General features: G+C 43.4%; 1 protein-coding gene and 1 pseudogene across 2 annotated transcripts in view; one reads left to right on the forward strand and one right to left on the reverse strand.

Annotated features, from left to right (window-relative positions):
• LOC114890927 (inhibitor of carbonic anhydrase) overlaps positions 1-17,602 on the reverse strand; it is a 40,285-nt gene extending 22,683 nt beyond the window's left edge. The window contains exons 1-6 of one of the 2 annotated variants that reach the window (XM_029214871.1): positions 17,498-17,602; positions 7,804-7,976; positions 4,448-4,556; positions 3,470-3,631; positions 2,060-2,207; positions 1,180-1,235 (exon numbers count right to left, since the gene is read on the reverse strand). In XM_029214871.1, coding sequence (XP_029070704.1) covers positions 1,180-1,235; positions 2,060-2,207; positions 3,470-3,631; positions 4,448-4,556; positions 7,804-7,976; positions 17,498-17,540 — 691 coding nt within the window. In that variant the 5' untranslated portion in view covers positions 17,541-17,602. The remainder of the gene's footprint in view (positions 1-1,179; positions 1,236-2,059; positions 2,208-3,469; positions 3,632-4,447; positions 4,557-7,803; positions 7,977-17,497) is intronic. The other variant, XM_029214872.1, reaches the window with a different exon arrangement.
• LOC114890928 lies at positions 11,064-11,348 on the forward strand (annotated as a pseudogene).
• Positions 17,603-17,964: the final 362 nt, after the last annotated feature.

The raw sequence follows: 17,964 nt of genomic DNA on the forward strand, positions 1-17,964 counted from the left end.
GAACTCATCAAAGTCTGAGTTAGTCTGTGGCTGACACAGCGCCAAGCTAGGACAATGAAACTCAGAAACTTCTGCTTAAAAGACAATGAGGGATCTTATATAATAGTGGACATGTGACTTTCAGCAAAGGGAAATTGGGATGGTCTTGGACAATTGGTTGTTTTCAGAAAGTGAGGATGTTTTCAGTTCTCCAGGGTGAGCATTAGAAGATGCTACCCATTGGCCTAACTGTGCCAACTTGAGCAGCCAGAGGAAATAACAATGACGGCTATCGGGAACAACTTGATTCTGGGAGACAAAACCCATAGATGACACCACTAATTAAAATTATTGATGATAAGATACACATGAATTGCCAAAATGCTAGCAAACCAGGTCAGTGTGTGATAATGAGGGGACAGTGAATTGTGAACAGCTGAGCAAGGGAACAAAGCCACTACACTTCTGCTCCATGTCAGGGAAAGACACCAGGCTGCGAGGAACCAAGGCCCCTGGAAAAAGCGAGGGCTCAAAATTCTCCTTGAGGTGGCAGACACATTTCAAAAAATGAACCTAGCATAAAATACACCTCTCTTGTTTAAACATCCTAAGTGATACAAGTGTGTTTTGTATCTAATAGAAATTTAATTGGTTATAAAACCCAGAATCTGTAAACTGAACTTGTCTGAAATATTATTTTGTTTGTTTGTTTCTGATAAACTGCCCAAAACTCTGGAAGGTTTTTTTTTTTAACATAGAAATACATCTTTGTCGATGGTAGTAATGCTTTTGCAACAGATTTAATTATAGATGTGCTAATAAGTTCTGAAATCATTATAATAATCTGTGTTTGTTTAAGGTGATTAAAGCATTTAGGAGCCCTTCATAATGAAGTATTCAGGAGAAAGTGATTAGATTGGAAACTGGTATTCCAGTGACTAAGAGAATCTGATTATTAAAACTTGTTTTATTAGTTGGTAAGTAATGCTTAAACGCTCAGATTTGTTTGGTAGATTTATAGACTGAACAAACTGAGCACTAAACAAAGTACAAACAGTGGAAGTGTTTTTTATACAGAAACTCTCCTATTTCATTAAGATCTTAGCACCACCCATCTCTAGATGTAAGGCGGCTCAGGAAGGAATGCGTTCCTCTGGCCAGAGGGTGGCCCGCAGGATTCTTCCTCCGTCCGGCACTTACCAAACACCGTCATGTGCCTCACGAAGCTCACGTCCCCCACACTGTCCTGAAGACACCTGAGGACCAGGACAGCTGTGGTCAGGCACTGTCCACAGCACAGTCTCGCCCCTCCCCCAGTACCCCCCTCCCCAGGCTCTGCCCCGGTCCACTGGCTAACAGGGCTTCACCCACAGTTTCCCAGGCTTCAGTCCGTCCTCACAGAGGTGATGGCCCTGTCTGAAGACCCTTTGAATCCCCACAGCCAAGCCCAGGTCTGAAGCAAGCAGGAGCCCCCTAAGCTACATCCCAGGCAACTCTGGGGAGGGAGGCTGCAAAAGAGGGACCCACCACCTTCCTCTTCGAAGGCAGCCAAAAGCAACAGATTAAAAAAAAAAAAAAAAAAAAAAGGTTTAAAGCCTTTTACATAGAGGTTAAAAACTCTAGACAGGCTTGGACTCCCGGCCAGTTTTGCTCTGGTTTTGAGCAGCAGCTATGTCTCTTGCAGGGCGTGGAGTATGGAGAGGTGCCTGCAGGCAGGGGGCTGAGTGGGAGGTGGGGAGAAGCAGCATGCATCCCTGACACAGAGATACTCAGGTAGAGAGAAGCAGCTGGTGTGGGGGAGGGTTCCCAGCCCTTGGCCCAGCTGGGAGTCCAAGCCTGTGTCCATGGATCCCAGAGACCTCCCTGGTCCAGACCCCTCCATCTGGGGAGACGAGCGGGGCTCCCCCACAGAAGACTGCCCCTCAGGACGGGCAGGAACGAGGGTGGGCCGTGGGAGGCACTCGAGACCCTGTGTTTCACACCGACACTCTAGGTGGTCTGGGGCAGGCCCCGTCCACTCCCTGTGCCTTAGTTTCCCCATCATCAGAGTGAAGAAGAGGAGCAAGGGGGCCCCACTCACTTGAAGGCCCCCGAGTAGCCGAAGTACGGTTCGTGGGAGTTGCAGGCGCACTTGTCGGTCCCCTTCCCCGCACACAGTTGGCACAGTTTGGGGAAAGCCGTCTGATCCGCACAGGGGACGCAGCTGCCCGCGAAGAACTTAGCCGCTGCTGCTCAACACGGAGACACACGGACCTCAGGGCATGAGCTGCCAGGGCCCCCGGGTCGTGCATGCGTGTGTGTGTGTGTGTGTGTGTGTGTGTGTGTCCGTATGTGAGAGCCCAGAGGTCTGCATGCACTGCCTGGGACTGTCATGAGGAAGTGGGTGTGCAGAGGTGGCCGACAGTGCCCGGGTCTGAGGGCGTGGCTGGCTCACGCGTGGTCCCGGGGCTCCAGCCCAAGAGAAGCTTCCCAGCCTGTCCCCTGCAGGGCGCGAAAACTGCTGAGCTGCACTGACCCAAGCTGCAGCCCCAGCACCACTCACCTGGTTAGCTCACCAACACGGAGGCTCGGGGTGGTGGGAGAGGCCGCAGGACTCTAAACACGCAGGAACCCCCGACAGCCCTTCCTTATCTCAGGACGTGGTCCCACCCACCCCTCTCCGCTTCTGATCCAGGGTCTGTGGTGGCTCCTGGGGATCCCTCTTCCAGGAACTCATGGGAGGGGGTTGGATTAACTTGCCTCATGGGCGCGGGGGTGTGCCAACAGCCGCATCATAACCGCCCAGACAGACGTCCCACAGCGTCTGACACCGGGGCAAGCAGGAACCCCAAGAAAGTGCAAACATGGCCAGAGCTGTGGCCCAGGCTGCAGCACCCCTTCTGACCTCTGCAGCCCCAAACACAGGTGAAACATAAATGCTGCAGAGTTGGCAGGGCTCAAAAAGACACACTTTGGCAGAGCACAGAAAATTTGGCTGTCATCTTTCAGGGGCTGAAAAGGCACCCTAGGCTCACCATGGCTCATCGGAACTGAACAAGAGACTGGAGTACACAAAAAATCATAGCTCTGGTCCACTCATCCCCTCTCGCCTTCATCCCAAGCCCTCACCCACAGCACTGAGGCCTGACTGCTGGCGGTATGGCGATCATCCCCAGTGAGCTTTCCTGGGCAGCTGGAAGGCAGTTCCCCTTTCTCGTCAGCCTCCACGATGGCCCTTATCAAGCCAAACTGCTGGGATTACCGTGAATGTGGGGCTGCCAGGAGCTCAGAGACCGGGGTTCCTTTGCTGAGAGAAGGAAAGACTCAGCTGCCAGTTCCCAAGGCTCGCTGGTGCAGCAAACCCAGACAGCACACGTTTAAAGCAGGTTGTCCGCATCTTGGAGTTTATGAAACCTGTACGCCTGTTAGTGTTCGTAAGGCCCCGATAGAATCCACGTGGGTGCTGGGAGTAGGAGCCCTGCCTCAGGGTACCCCGTCCCAGCCAGCTTACCTTTTTCAACCAAGTCAGAGGGAAGAAGTATCCCGATGGGGATGTTCCACCCAGGAGACCATCCCAGACCTGTGTGGCAGGACTTCTTGCCTTGGAGCTGGTTCAGCTGGAAATCGCTGCCCTTCTTCACCACGGCTACAACATAATGGTGAGTCTGTGGATCTGAAAAGGAGCAGAGAAAGAAGGGCCAAAGGAAGATGCCACGTCATTGCCACTCATCTTCCAGAGTGTGTGCAATGGAACTTGGGAGGATCCTAGGACCTGCAACATCTCCTGGTAAGCAGGCAGAAAAGGAAAGGGAAAGGCCCTTGATTGACAGAAGAAAGGAAACTGCCCCTCTTCAAGGCAATACACTTGAGTTCTTTCTCTGCACCAGCTATTACAGGGCCTGCAGCTCCCAGTCATTGAGATTTACTGTTTCTCCCCACGGGCTCTTCTCCCTTCTCTGTCTGCAGCCTGGGCACGAAGATGAAGGTGTGGGGGGAAGGTATGGAGGGCGTCTCCAGGGTTTCGCCAGGGCCCTGCAAGCTGGACTCAAATTGAGACAGACCATGCTCACACACACACTGGTGACACCCATGGACAAGTATGGCAGGCACCCCATTCTTCGCCTCCCCAAACCCCATTCTTCAAACTGTGTTCTCTAGTACCTGCAGAGGACTTGGCACACAGAGAGGCTGTCCAGGTCTGTGTGTCTCCAGAGATGGGCGACCCCACTGGGCGGGCAGTGGACTCTGGACAACATGTCCGCTGTCACTCAGCGGCACAAGCAGCATTCCCATCAGGATGCTCAGAGTTCACAGCTTCCCAGAAAGAGCCAAGATCCCAGCCCCCATGAGTTAGCGGAGGTAACAGCCTCTCACAGTCTAAAGAACTCCAGCAGCTTTGTTCCCTGCAAGTGTAATGCCAACAGAGTCCCTGCCTCCCGCTGTGGCTGCTGTGTCAGAACAGAGACCTGGGTCCCCGCGGAAGACGCACCATCTTTTGACCCGTAGAATTCTGCCACGACCGGCTTCAGGTTGTAGGGGGCCAGGCCTGCCTCAAACACCAAACCTCCATCAATGGTCACAGCATCTGCTTTGTTTGCCTGAAAGAGAAAAGGCCAGACATGAATGAAGCCCCTCACCTCTGAGGAAGACTCACCTAACCCTCTGCCAGGGACACTTGACAAGTATCGCCATGGATACTTGGTATGGCTCAGACCTCCTCCGCCCCCCTAGTGTTGGCTCAAAAGCCTTCTCAGTGAGCCTTTCTCCAACTGTGCTCTTAAAACTACCACCTCATAAATGCTGGAAGCCCTCTGTTTCTCTCCTGAGCCCTTATCAACCATCTGACAAACCTTTATTTATTGTTTGTCCTCCCCTTTGAAATGCAGGCTCCTCCAAGGTGGGGATGTTACTGTGTTGTTTTATCCCGCCAAATCCCAGCACCGACTGCCAATAGGTGTCCAATAAATGTTGAATTGAGTGAATGAGTTGTAGAATATTTCCACCCATAAGAAGTCATGGTTTGCACTCTTGAGTCTGGATTCCCTCTTCAAGGATCTCTCAGCCAAGAATTCCTTCCTCCCTGAGAGAAGCAGTAACTTCACAGCCTCTTCTCAAAAATGAGGTTGGATTATTCCCTACCCCTCATTTCCTCATGGAAATCTTTTTTTTTCAACTGGAAGTCTGTACCTCTCAATCTCCCCCACCTATATCTTTCCTCCTTCTACGCATCTTCCCTCTGGCAACCACCCGTTCTCTGTATCTATGACTCTGTTTCTGTTTTGTTATATTTGTTCATTTGTTTTGTCTTTTAGATTCCACATATAAGTGAAATCATACAGCATTTGTCCTTTCTCTGTCTGACTTATTTCACTTAGTATAATACCCTCTGGGTCCACCCATGTTGTCACAAATGGCAAGATTTCACTCTTTTTTATGGGTAATATTCCATTGTATATATACACCACATCTTCTTTATCCATTCATCTACTGATGGACACTGAGGTTGCTTTTGTATCTTGGCTATTGTAAATAGTGCTTTTTATTCATTTCTTAATTGACATTTAAAGTAATTTAGCTTTTTATAAATTTAATACTACATTTCTGTATACTTGCCTCCCTTTACTCCATCTCATTTTTTCTTACATATATTTTACAATGTGTATTCATATATAAGTATATGTATACATATGTATATACATATATCAAATTAGTATTCTGTTGGTTGCATGTATCAGAAACCAATTTAAGAAAAGGAGGGATTTAGTATAAAGGTAAAAGACAAGAAGGCCACTAGGCCTTGTGAACACCATCAAGGTCAGAAGCAACAAGAACAGGTTTCAGTCCATCCCCATGGGCTCCAGCTCATGACTGAGGTTCTAGATGGTTCTCAGTCTTTCCTGCTTTGCACACATCTTCCCCCTCCTGACCACCTCCTCCTCAAGTTCCAGTATCAGATGCAAAGACAATAGTCTTACAGATATCTCTTAACCAGGTCCCACAATTGCATAAGGTCATATATAAATATGAATGAATTAGAGAAAATAAATAAAGTTTGTGTACATCTTTATGACCCTTACTGAATATTTCCAAATTTTTCTCCAGAAATGATGTAGAAATTTATAATTTCTAATGCCCATAGCAATGCATACCAATTTCAAGCAAAACTACTGGCAAGAAATACTATCATTTAAGAAATGTTATCACATTACGAGATATAAACTGCTACCTTAAGGTGGTTTTATTTGCATCCTTTGATTATTATAAAGGATGAACATTTTCCCTTCCTTACTTGTATCGTCTATTAGTTGTCATTTCTGTGAGTAGTTTGTTTATAGCTTGTTATTCTTAAGCATTTCTTATAAATTTAAATGACATCTTTACATAGCTTTTACACTACACTGTTTCGTTATAGCTGATGTGAATATATTTTTCTGTATGCTTAGGGCTTTAATCTTTTTCCTTTGTCAGAGACTTAAAATTTTTACATTTCCAAATTTGTCTGCTTCTGTGATTTATCTTTTTATATCTATCTACATTAGTCAAATTGAGTCAAGCTGGGAGTTTATTTTGGTAAATGGATTAAAAATCTCACTTGATTTTATTTCTAAATGGCTATCCAGTTGTCCAACTAAAGAATCCTTTCTCAGACATTTGTTTGGAAAGTATGCCTTATCATACAATATCTAAATCTATGTGTATGTAACCATTAAGCCTAGACCAGACTGCCTTAGTGTTGGACATTCATCATAGTTTGCATCTACATCATATCATGTAGATAATTAGACAGATGGATGTATGTATAGAAAGCTCGGAAGATGTCTGAATTTTGTTCTCTTCCAGATCTTCTACATCTGTCCGAGGACCCTGTTCTTTGTAATGCTGTTATTAAATATGTTATAGTTTCAGGCAGGCCTCAGCTACTCCCCAGCTCATTTCATTTTTCATAATACTATTTTATATCCTCACCCACACTTCTTCTTAAGAATTGTAAACTTATTTTACTGACTTCTTAAATTTTATAATATAATTTTGATAAAAATTATATTAAATTTATGAATTAACTTTGGGAAAATGTGCACATGTATGAAGTTTAGTCTTCCTGTCTGGGAATATGGCATATGTTTTAATTTATTAATAAGTACTGTTCATTTGTCTCAGACTTTTGTATTACATTTATAATAATCTTACGGATCTCTCATATGATTTTTTTCCCTGCAACATTTTTCTGTATATCATTTTAAATGTAAATGAGATCACAATTTGGGGTTATTTTTCCCCAACTAGTGACTGTTGATATATGAAAATGACATTAATTGTGATATATTTATCTTTTACCAAACTAATTTTTTCATTAATAATTATGGTAACATTTCTTTTGATTCCATTGTACTTTCTAGGCGTGCAAGCATCTGAAAATATTGATATTTTGTTTGTTTCTATCTCATATGTATTTTATATCATTGCATTACTAGGAAATTCCAAAAACAATATTAAGTAATAATAGTGATACTACAGCTTCTTGTTTATTTCTGAGTCTTTATAGATTTCTCTTTCAGTGCAATTCTGGCTTTGCTTTACTGTGACCATTTTCACTGAATCCTTCTCTATCAGTTGTTTAATTATTATTATTGTTGTTTTCACTATTAATGAATGTTGAGCACCTATATTTTCATCTACACATAGTCTCTGTACTTTCAAGTCTTTAGCTTATTTCTTTCTCCTCTAAAGCATGGTCTAGTTCCTTGGGGGAGAAAGTTGTTCTGAAGCAATAAACTATAACAAGTACAAAAAAAGAAGGAGAAAGTATGGATTTTCTTCCACTCTTCTTAGGCAGCAGTGACTTACCACAATGGCCTTGATGCACTCAAGGTAAGAGGTTCTCTTCACACAGGTGACATGAGGACCATCCACTGAAAGGACATTATTCATGTTGTCACGGAAGCTGTAGCACTTATTGGCCTCATGACTTGAGACAGTGCACCATCTCACAGTTTTTTCAGGGACAGCCAGACACAGCCCTATGGGAGACAGGCCAGGGGTGTAAGTGACCCACAGCACTCACATTTCTCTGCTGTAAGAAGAAGGTAAAGACAAAGTCAAGGGTTGGCTGAGAGGGGTAGACACAAATTGGACTGGCTGCCTGGCCCACATAAATTCTCAGGTGCCATTTCTCTGGTTGTGCCTTTTCCCTTGGAGAAAAAAGCCAAAGCATCACCCAAAAGTTAAATACAGAATTATCATATGACCCAGAAATTCCACTCATAAGTATATACCCAAAAGAATTGAAAACAGATACTCAAATACATATATACAAATATTCAGAGCAGCACTTTTCACAATGGTCAAAAAAGGTGGAAACAACCCAAATGCACAGCAATGAATGAATTGATAAGCAAAATATAGTACATCCACAAAATGGAATATAATCTACCGTAAAAAGAGTAAAGTACTGCTACATGCTACAGCACTGATAAAGCTCAAAAATAATACGTTAAATGAAAGAAGCCAGACACAAGAGGCCACACATTATATGACTCCATTTATATGAAATATCTAGAATAAGTAAATCTATAGAGGCAGAAAGCAAATTGGTGGTGGCCAGGGGCTGGGGAAGAGGAGGATGGGTACAGGATGCTCTCTTGGGGTGTTGGAACTATGGTGGAACTAGATAGAGGTGGTAGTTGCATAACCCTGTGAACATACTAAATACTACTGAATTGTATACTTTTAAATGATTAATTTCATTTTAGTGAATTTCACACCAAAAAAGAAAATAGCATTATGGGAAGGAAGATTTGGGCCTAATGATTTAATCTTTGTCTTGGCATTAGATACTCTAACCTTACATGGTAGTAACTGCTGGGGCATTAAAATCAGTGTCTGTTCATTTCACTGGCACTTTAGGCTGTAGTAATTAGTGTTAACAATAATGCAAAGGCAAAATGCTGTTTACAGAACTGTGGTATTTGAGCAAAATGTCATCTTAGATGAAATCTAGCAGATGAAAGTAACAGCAGTCACAGCTATGAATTTTTGAGGAGGCCCTGTGTGTCAGGCAGTGGGCCAGGCACATGACCCTCCTCGAATGCCCACAATTGTCCTGCTGGTTAAATACTGGTGTTCCCATTTTGTAGATGAGTTTAAACAAGCAAACAAAAAAACTGTCAGAGACATCAAATAACTTGAGATGAAGCTAATACTTGAAACACCCAGGTCTGTTTGACTCCAAAGCCTGTATTGTGTCTTAACTGTCTGCAAGTAGGAAATATCAAAATAAATGGGACAGGAGATGTCAAATTTCCTTAGAGAGAATCCCATACCAAAGACAGGGAGTGACAAATGGAGTGCTTCAGCTCTGTTTTGAACAGGCCTTCGACAGTAGCTGCCAGGGTAGAAGAGCCAGTGAGAGAATGGAGCTGTCAGGACAGATGCCCTTGCGCAGAATAGAAGTGTGTGGAGTAATAGCTCATATTGCATTTTGAGCCTTTCAAAGCATGTTTATTCTGCTTGCCAATACAGATTCTTAAAACGTTTCTGCTCTTAGAAATGACTGATAACTGTAGAGACAATACAACTCTATAAATGAAAATAGCTTTGTAAGCAGGTTAAGTTACACAAAGAGCCACTGTATACAATTGCAGTTTTTTTTTCTTTTTCAAAGGTTTGCACTTACTGAGAAAGCCTTTTTGAAAGTCTATTTTCAGTCACCTGTGCTTATGGTCAAATGATTAAAACTGTAGCTTTTGAATTTCTGATGTTTTTAAATTATTTATTTATTTATTATTGAATGAAAGATTCTTTAAATTCTACCGTGCTTTACAATTTCCAAAAGTTTCACACAGATAATTTCATATAATCCTATAATAATCTTTTATTCCCTCTCCTACCTATATATTGCCCCTCATCCCCTCCCTCTCCCCAGTGGTAATCACTAGTTCATTCAGTGTGAGTATAAAATAGGGTGAATGATATTTGCATCGTCAGGGGAAACGCTAAAGTCTTGACAAAAACATGGTACTAAAGCAGGGAACTAAACAAATAAAACGCAAAACAAACAAACAAAAAATCAAACCAGGATGGGCTTCTGTTTCCACCTATGAGAAATAACTGATATGGGACTTGCCCTAGCACTTTAAACAGGTGAGAAAAAAAAAAAAAAAACCTGGGGAAAAACATACGAAAAAAATGTTTTAACACATTGGACAACAGGAAGTGCAGGACTGTGATCCCTGAGAGAAGGGAAACAAATAAAGTAAGCCCTGTAATCACACTAGCTTTCTTCCTGGACAAAATGTCCAGATAGCAGGGCAGAGAAGAGAAAAGAAACAGCCCGATGGTCACCCCAAGTTGAGGAGACAGAGATCATAGTTTGGTAAGGTGGAGGCAATTAGAATGTGCAGCACAGGGTACCAAAGAGCAGGGAATGCAAAAAGAGAGGAGGAAGAGAAGAGAGATTGAGATCCAGAATTGTCACACCTTGGAGATTCTGGCTAAATATCAATTTGAGCATTGTGGAGGCCAGGCAAGGACAACTGCTAGGGAAAGAAAATTTAATAGGGAGCCTAAACCAAACATTTCTCAGAACTCAAATGGGGTTAGGAATCATTTGGGTTCCCACCATTCAGAGTGGAGAAAATCTTATTGAATAAATAGTGCATTTATGAAAGATTCCATAAGTAAGCTAAACTAGATCTAGAAAGAAGGGTATTCTAGACACTGCCTAAACATCTTGAAAATTAGTCTTGAGAAGGTTAAACTGATCTGAAGACATTATGAGTGCCTGTCAGAAAAAAAGGTTGACACTCCTTAAATTAAAAAAAAAAAGCAAAAACCAAAAACCAAAATACAGTACTCAGCAAGGTAAAATTCACAGTATCCAGCAACCAATAAAATTAATACACAAGTGAAGGTGCAGGAAAATGTAATCCATAACCAGGAGGAAAATCAGTCAATACAATCAGAACCAGAAATGAAAGAGATGAGGAAATTAACAGAAAATAGCTTTAAAACAGCTATTTTAAATATTATAAGTATGCTCGGAGCGTTAAAGAAAAACATGAACATCAGCGCTGCTGGGGGATGTGGCGCTTCCTTTCTGCTCCCATGCTTGTTGTGGTGCCACCAGACATGCCCTCAACATGCAAAATGATGCCAGGGAGTTCGTGGACCTGTATTTGCCGCAGAAATACTCTGCCAGCAACCGCATCATCAGCGCCAAAGACCACGCGTCAGTCCAGGTGAACTTGGCTGAGGTCAACAAAGTAACAGGCAGGTTCAACACCCAGTTCAAAACCTAGGCTATCTGTGGGGCCATTCACAGGATGGGAGAGTCAGATGATGCCATTCTCCGACTGGCCAAGGCCCATGGCATACTCTCAAAGAACTTCTGACTGGAGAGGATCATGGATGTGGAATATTTGCCATAAGTAAATAGTGAACCCTACCCCCAAGAAAAGAAAAACATGAGCATAATGAGGAAACAAATATAAGATGTAAGGCGCCAAAAAGAATTCCTAGAGATGAAAAATAGAATATCTGAAATAAAAATTCCAGTGGATGAGATTAAGAGCTGATTAGATATGCGGAAGAAAAAAGATGATCTAGAAGACATTATTACAAACTATCTAAAATGAAGCAGAGAGAAAGAAAGATAGAAAAACAAATGATCAGAGCCTCAGTGACTTGTCATACAGTATCAAGTGATCTAACATATGTGTAACTGGAGTCCAAGATAAAAAAGGGGGGAAGGGGCAAGAAAAAATATGTGAAGAAAGATTTGGCCAGAATTTTTCCTAATATTATGAAAACGACAAACTCCCAGTTCTAAAGCAACCAGAGAAAAGAGACAAAATTAGGCACAGAGGAGCAAAGACAATAAATGTCTCAGACCTTTTGTCAGAAACCACACAAGTCATAGACAATGGAATATCCTTAAAGTGCTAAAAGGAAAATAACTTGCTAACCTAGAAATCTAAAACCAATGAAAATAACTTTCAGAACTGAAGGCAAAAATAAACTTTTCCAGACAAACAAATGTTGGGAGAATTTGGGTACAGCAAACTTGCACTATAATGAATGTTAAAGGAAGTTCCAGACCCAAGTGGTTACACTCATGAAATCTATCAAACACTTAACAGAAATAACACCAATGTGGCAAAAACGATCTTATAAAGTAGAGGAGAAAGTAATACTCCTAACTCATTTTCTAAGGCCAGCATTAACCTGATATCAAATCCAAACAAAGACATTATAAGTAAAGAAAACTACAACCAAATATCCCCCATGAACATAGACACAAAAATCATTTACAAAATATTAACAAATCAAACGCAGCCAAAAAAAAATTCTTAAGTACATGAACACACACACACACACACACACACACACACACATACAGGTTTATCCCTTGCCCAGGAATGTGAAGTTGAATTAATGTGCAAAAACTAATCAGTATAGCTCACCACATTACAGAATAAAACAGAAAAATTCATACGATTATCTCTATAGAACAGAAAAGGCACTTGCCAATTCAAAATTCCAAGCAAAGTAAGAATAGAAAGGAATGTCCTCAACCTGATAAAGAACATCTACAAAAAACCCCACAGTTAATATTATACCTAATGGTGAAAGACTGAATGCTTTCCCCTTCAGGTTAGAAACAAGGCAAAGATTGACATTCTCTTCACTTCTGTTTAACACTGTATTAGAGGTCTTAACCATTTTAACAAAGCTCAAAAGAGAAACAAAAGGCATACAGGTTGGAAAAGAAGATAGAAAATTGTCTATATTCACAGATAACATGTTTCTCTACACAGAAAATTTTAAGGAATAAATGATTTAGAAAGGTCTTAGGATCTGAGGTCAAAGCGCTAAAATCAGTTGAATCTCTACAAAGCTAAAAAGAAAAAACTGTAAAATGAAACTTTAAAAATACTACTTACGGGCTTCCCTGGTGGCGCAGTGGTTGAGAGTCCGCCTGCCGATGCAGGGGACGCGGGTTCATGCCCCGGTCCGGAAGGATCCCACGTGCCGCGGAGCGGCTGGGCCCGTGAGCCATGGCCGCTGAGCCTGCCCGTCCGGAGCCTGTGCTCCGCAACAGGAGAGGCCACAACAGTGAGAGGCCCGCATACCGCAAAAATAAATAAATAAATAAATAAAAAATAATACTTACAATGGCTTTCAAAGATATGCAATATCAGAACTTCCCTGGTGGTCCAGTGGTAAAAAACCCACCTTCCAATGCAGGGGACACGGGTTCCATTCCTGGTGGAGGAAATAAGATCCCACATGCCACGGGGCAACTAAGCCCTTGTGCCACAACTACTGAGCTCACATGCCTCAACAAGAGAGCCCACCTGCCGCCAACTACAGAGCCCACGCTCCCTGGAGCCTGCACACCACAACTAGAGAGAGAAAAACCTGCACGCCACAAGTAGAGAGAAGCCTGCGCACCACAACAAAGAGCCCGTGCCGCAACGAAAGATCCCATATGCCTCAACGAAGATCCAGCGTTCCAAAACTAAGACCTGATACAGCCAAGAAAAATGAAAGAAAATAGAAAAAAAATCTAAAATAGATATATATATATGAAATATTAGGGATAAATTTAACAAATTATGCACAAGAGCTGTACATGAAAACTACAAAAAATTTCCAAGATAAATGAAAGAAGACCTAAATAAATAGATATAGAATGTTCATGGATTAGAAAACTCAATATTGTTAAGATGCCAAGCCTCAAAATAATCTATAAATTAAATGCTATCTCAATAATAATCCAAGCCTAATTGTTTTTTATAGAATTTGATAACCTGATTCAAAATTGTGTTTGGATATGCAAAAGATCTAAATGGCCAAACCAACACTGAAGTAGTACAATAGAGTTGGAGGATTTATACTACCTGATTTCAAGACTTATTATAAAGCTACAGTAACCAAGACAGTGTGATATTGGCACAAGGAGAGATATAAAGCTTAACGTAACAGAACAAAGAGTCTAGAAATTGACCCATATATATAGGGTCAGTAGATTTTCAACAAAGCTGCCGAGGTAATTCAGTGAAAAAAGGATATTCTTTTCGAAAACAAGTCCTGGAATAACTGGATATTCATATGAGAAAAGTGAATCCCAACTCTTACTTTATACCATACACAAAAATTAACTAAAAATGTATCATAGACCAAAACATAAAAGCTGAAGCTATAAAACTTCTAAAATAAAACAAAGAGGAAACTATTGCAACTTTGGGGGTAGCCAATTATATCAATATTTTTAGAGAGGACACAAAACATAATAACAAAAAATAAAAATTAGGTAAGGGAACCTGATCAAAATGTAAAACATCTGCTCTTCAGAAGGTATCATTTAGAAAATGGAGGGCTTCCCTGGTGGCACAGTGAATCCGCCTGCCAATGCAGGCGGGTTTGAGCTCTGATCCAGGAAGATCCCAGATGCTGTGGAGTAACTAAGCCCATGCGCCACAACTACTGAGCCAGTGAGACTAGAGCCTGTGCTCTGAAACACGAGAAGCCACTGAAATGAGAAGCTCGCGCACGGCAACAAAGAGTAGCCCCTGCTCACCATAACTAGAGAAAGCCCATGTGCCGCAACAAAGACCCAGTGCAGCCAAAAATAAATAAATAAAATTAATTATTTTATTGGTGGTGTGATGAATTGGGAGATTGGGATGGACATATATACACTAATATGTATAAAATGGATAACTAATAAGAACCTGCTGTATAAAAAAATAGAATTCAAAAATTCAAAAAAAATTAATTAATTAAAGAAAATGGAAAGCTAAGCTACAAGATTATTACTCATCAGGGAAATGCAATTTAAAACCATTGTGAGGTACTACACACACCTATCAGAATGGCTAAATGTGAAAATATTGAAAACACCAAGTGTTAGCGGGATGTGGAGGAACTGAAATTATCATACTGTGGGTGGGAATGGAAAATGGTACAACTACTCAAAAAAGTTTGACATTTTCTTAACAAGTTAAACATAACTTACCATTATGACCCAGCAGTGCTACTCCTAGATATTTACCCAAAACAAATGAAAATATACGTCCACCCAAAGACTTGTACACTAACATTCATAGCAGCTTTAGTCATAATATCCCAAACTGGAGACAACCTAAACATCCACTAAGAAATGAATGGAAAACAAACTGTGATAAAGTCATACCATGGAATACTACTCAGCAATAAAAAGGAATGAACTTTGATACATACAACAATGTGGATAAATCTCTAAACAATTGTGCTGAATGAAACAAGCCAGACACAAAAGACTATGTAGTGCATGATTCCATTTACATGAAATCCTAGAAAAGGAAAAACTTACCTAAAGTGGGAAAAAATGGGAATGACTGGGAAGGGGTAGGGGACAGTTTGGGAGTGATGGAAATGTTTTATATTTTGATTGTGGTGGTAGTTATGGGGGTAGGCATATTTCTTGAAATTCATTGAACTATGTATACTTGTAGGAGAGCATTTTATTAAAAGCAAGTTATGCTTCAATAAAAATGATTTTAAAAAGAAAGAGTGTGTGCAAGCAAGCTAAGTGTCAATGGAGTCAAGTAACCTAAACTAGGCCAGCCATCAATAACACTCCATTCAACCATGTGACAATTTCAAGAAGGGGCAATCAGAGCCCACCGTGGATATTTCAATCTGCTCCTAGAAGGGAAAAGCTGCTGGTGGCCACATGCTCACTGCATGGAGAAATCTCTTCCCCAGAAGAGCAAAAGGTAGAGAAAGGAGGTGGCAGCCAAGGTGGAGGTACAGGCTGTACTGAGCCCCTGGTTCTTGGCTCTTGCAAGGCCTATTGATCACCATTCCCACTCCTCTGACACTTTTAGTTTAAGCTAGTTTGGTTACATTCCTGTCATCTGCCACCAGAAGGGTTTTTATAGGAAAAGAACACTGAGCTTTGAAGAAAGCACGTCCTCGATTCCAGCCTTGTCCAGTGGCCAAGAGAGAAGGAATGCTGGGATGGAGTGGGCGGAGGGCCAGGGAGAGGCAGCTCTTGTCTCTGTTTAGTAAACACAGAGCCGACTGGGAAAGTGAACTTTTGGTCAGTGCCTGACACTGCCAAGAGAGGGGATGGGGGAAGAACAAACAACAGAAGCCCTGTTCAGGAAGAATACGGGAGAGGCCAGGGGGCTGCACTCTGGATTTTTTGCAGCCATAGTTGGACCACAGCTGTAGCAACATTGCCAGCCTTCCCCAGCCCCATCAGAGCTCCCCGTGTGGCCCTAGGTGGCAGCACTGGGCCAAGGAGGGCCACCCCCATCCCTGAAAGCACTCCTTGCCTTTCCTGCCTTCTTCTGCTCAGCCCGGGTTATGCCTCCCCTCATGATAGATACCCTACCCCAGAAGTGATTTAAGACAGCCTGAGACCTGACAGAATCAGGGCTGGACAGAACCCAGTTGTCCCGCCAAGCAGGGGTCTCCACCTGCATGAGGTCAGTGACTTTGCACCATTACCTTCCTTACAGCTACCCAGCCAAGAGCCCTGACAGTCCCCCAACATGGGAAGGGGCCCCCTACATTTACGTGCAGGATTTTTTTTCCAGTGATAACTCACCTGTGCCTACAGCTCTGCCCTTAGGTACATGACTTCATGTCACTTTCACAGCAACTGTGTGTTTGCTGTGAAAAAGTAATTTCTACTGAACTGAGGAGGAAATCAGCTCAGAGAGGAGGGCAAGGGACCACCCAGTCACATGGCACCGAGTGGCAGGTGGATTCCATTCTAGGGTGATTGTTTCTGCCCTATATTCCTCCACCTGCCTAGTGTGTAGTCGGGATGGGAGGCATTGTACAGTTCAGAGCAGGAAAGATCCTTCTGGTTAGATACCTGACATGACAAGCTTCCCTGATGTGCCCCTCCCCCTCTTAATAATAGTCCTTGAGCCCTCGGAAAAATTCCCTTCTCTCCTCTGACCCTGTTTCCTTCACTGTAAACTGGACGAACAGCCTCCAGGCCAGGGGTCATGAACTTTTTCTGTACTGGGCTAGCTAGGCAATTACTAGTTTTGTGGGCCATACAGTCTTTGTGGCAACTCTCCACTCTGCCCTTAAAGCCTGAAAGCAGCCGTGGACAATACCTGAATGAGCATGATCGTGTTGCAATGAAGTTTTATTTATGGACGCTGACATTTGAATTTCACATAATTCTTATGTGTCAAGCTATTTTTCTTTTTATTTTCTTTCACACATGTAAAGATGTAAAACCCATTCTTAGCTCGTTCGGCTGTATATCAGGCAGCTGGCGGGATTTGGTCGGCTGGTCAGAGTTTGCGAACTCCTGCCCTAGCCTGCAGGGTTTCTGCAAGGGCGAAAGTTGGTCAGGTGCACTGATGCACCACTGGCGGTGGAAGGCACTTTGGAGCCAGCCAGGCGCTGGGTTGCTTCGAAGCCGCCTAGACGAGGCAGTGCAGTGTCCCGCCGTGGCTGACCCTCGGCTGGCACCCGGTCCCATCCTAAACGGCCGGCCCCCACCCGGCTCCCAGTGCGCACTCACCCAGGACCCCCGCGCACAGCACGGAGCAGACCGCGAGCCTCATTCTCCTCGGCGGCGCGCGACTCCTACCCGGCTCCCGGGGCCTCGGCCAACTTTACCTGCCCGCGAGGGGGCGGATCCGCCTCCTCCGAAGGGTTCGCCCTTCCGGCCCATTGCCCTCGCCACACCCCCACCCCTCTCCCAGACAGCTCGCAGGGGCTCGCTGCGGCTGCACCTCTGCCCAGCGCCCGGAACTGAGAGGCTGGATCTCTGCTCGCGGGCTAGTAGTCCGCACCCCGGAGGTACGAACCGCAGCAACCCCGGAGCCCGCTGGACAGAGAAGCCGAGGCCCAAGATGAGAGTGACCGCCTGGGCCCCAGGTTAGTTACTAGAATGCGGGTTCCTTGACCCCCTGGACAAGCAACTCTTCGATGTCTCCAACACAGACTCTTCGGGACTGAGGGGCGGTCCACTAGGTGAACACTGTG

The sequence above is a fragment of the Monodon monoceros genome, unplaced genomic scaffold, assembly GCF_005190385.1.
Source record: "Monodon monoceros isolate NGI ecotype Baffin Bay Population unplaced genomic scaffold, NGI_Narwhal_1 Super_Scaffold_11, whole genome shotgun sequence".
Taxonomy (NCBI): domain Eukaryota; kingdom Metazoa; phylum Chordata; class Mammalia; order Artiodactyla; family Monodontidae; genus Monodon; species Monodon monoceros.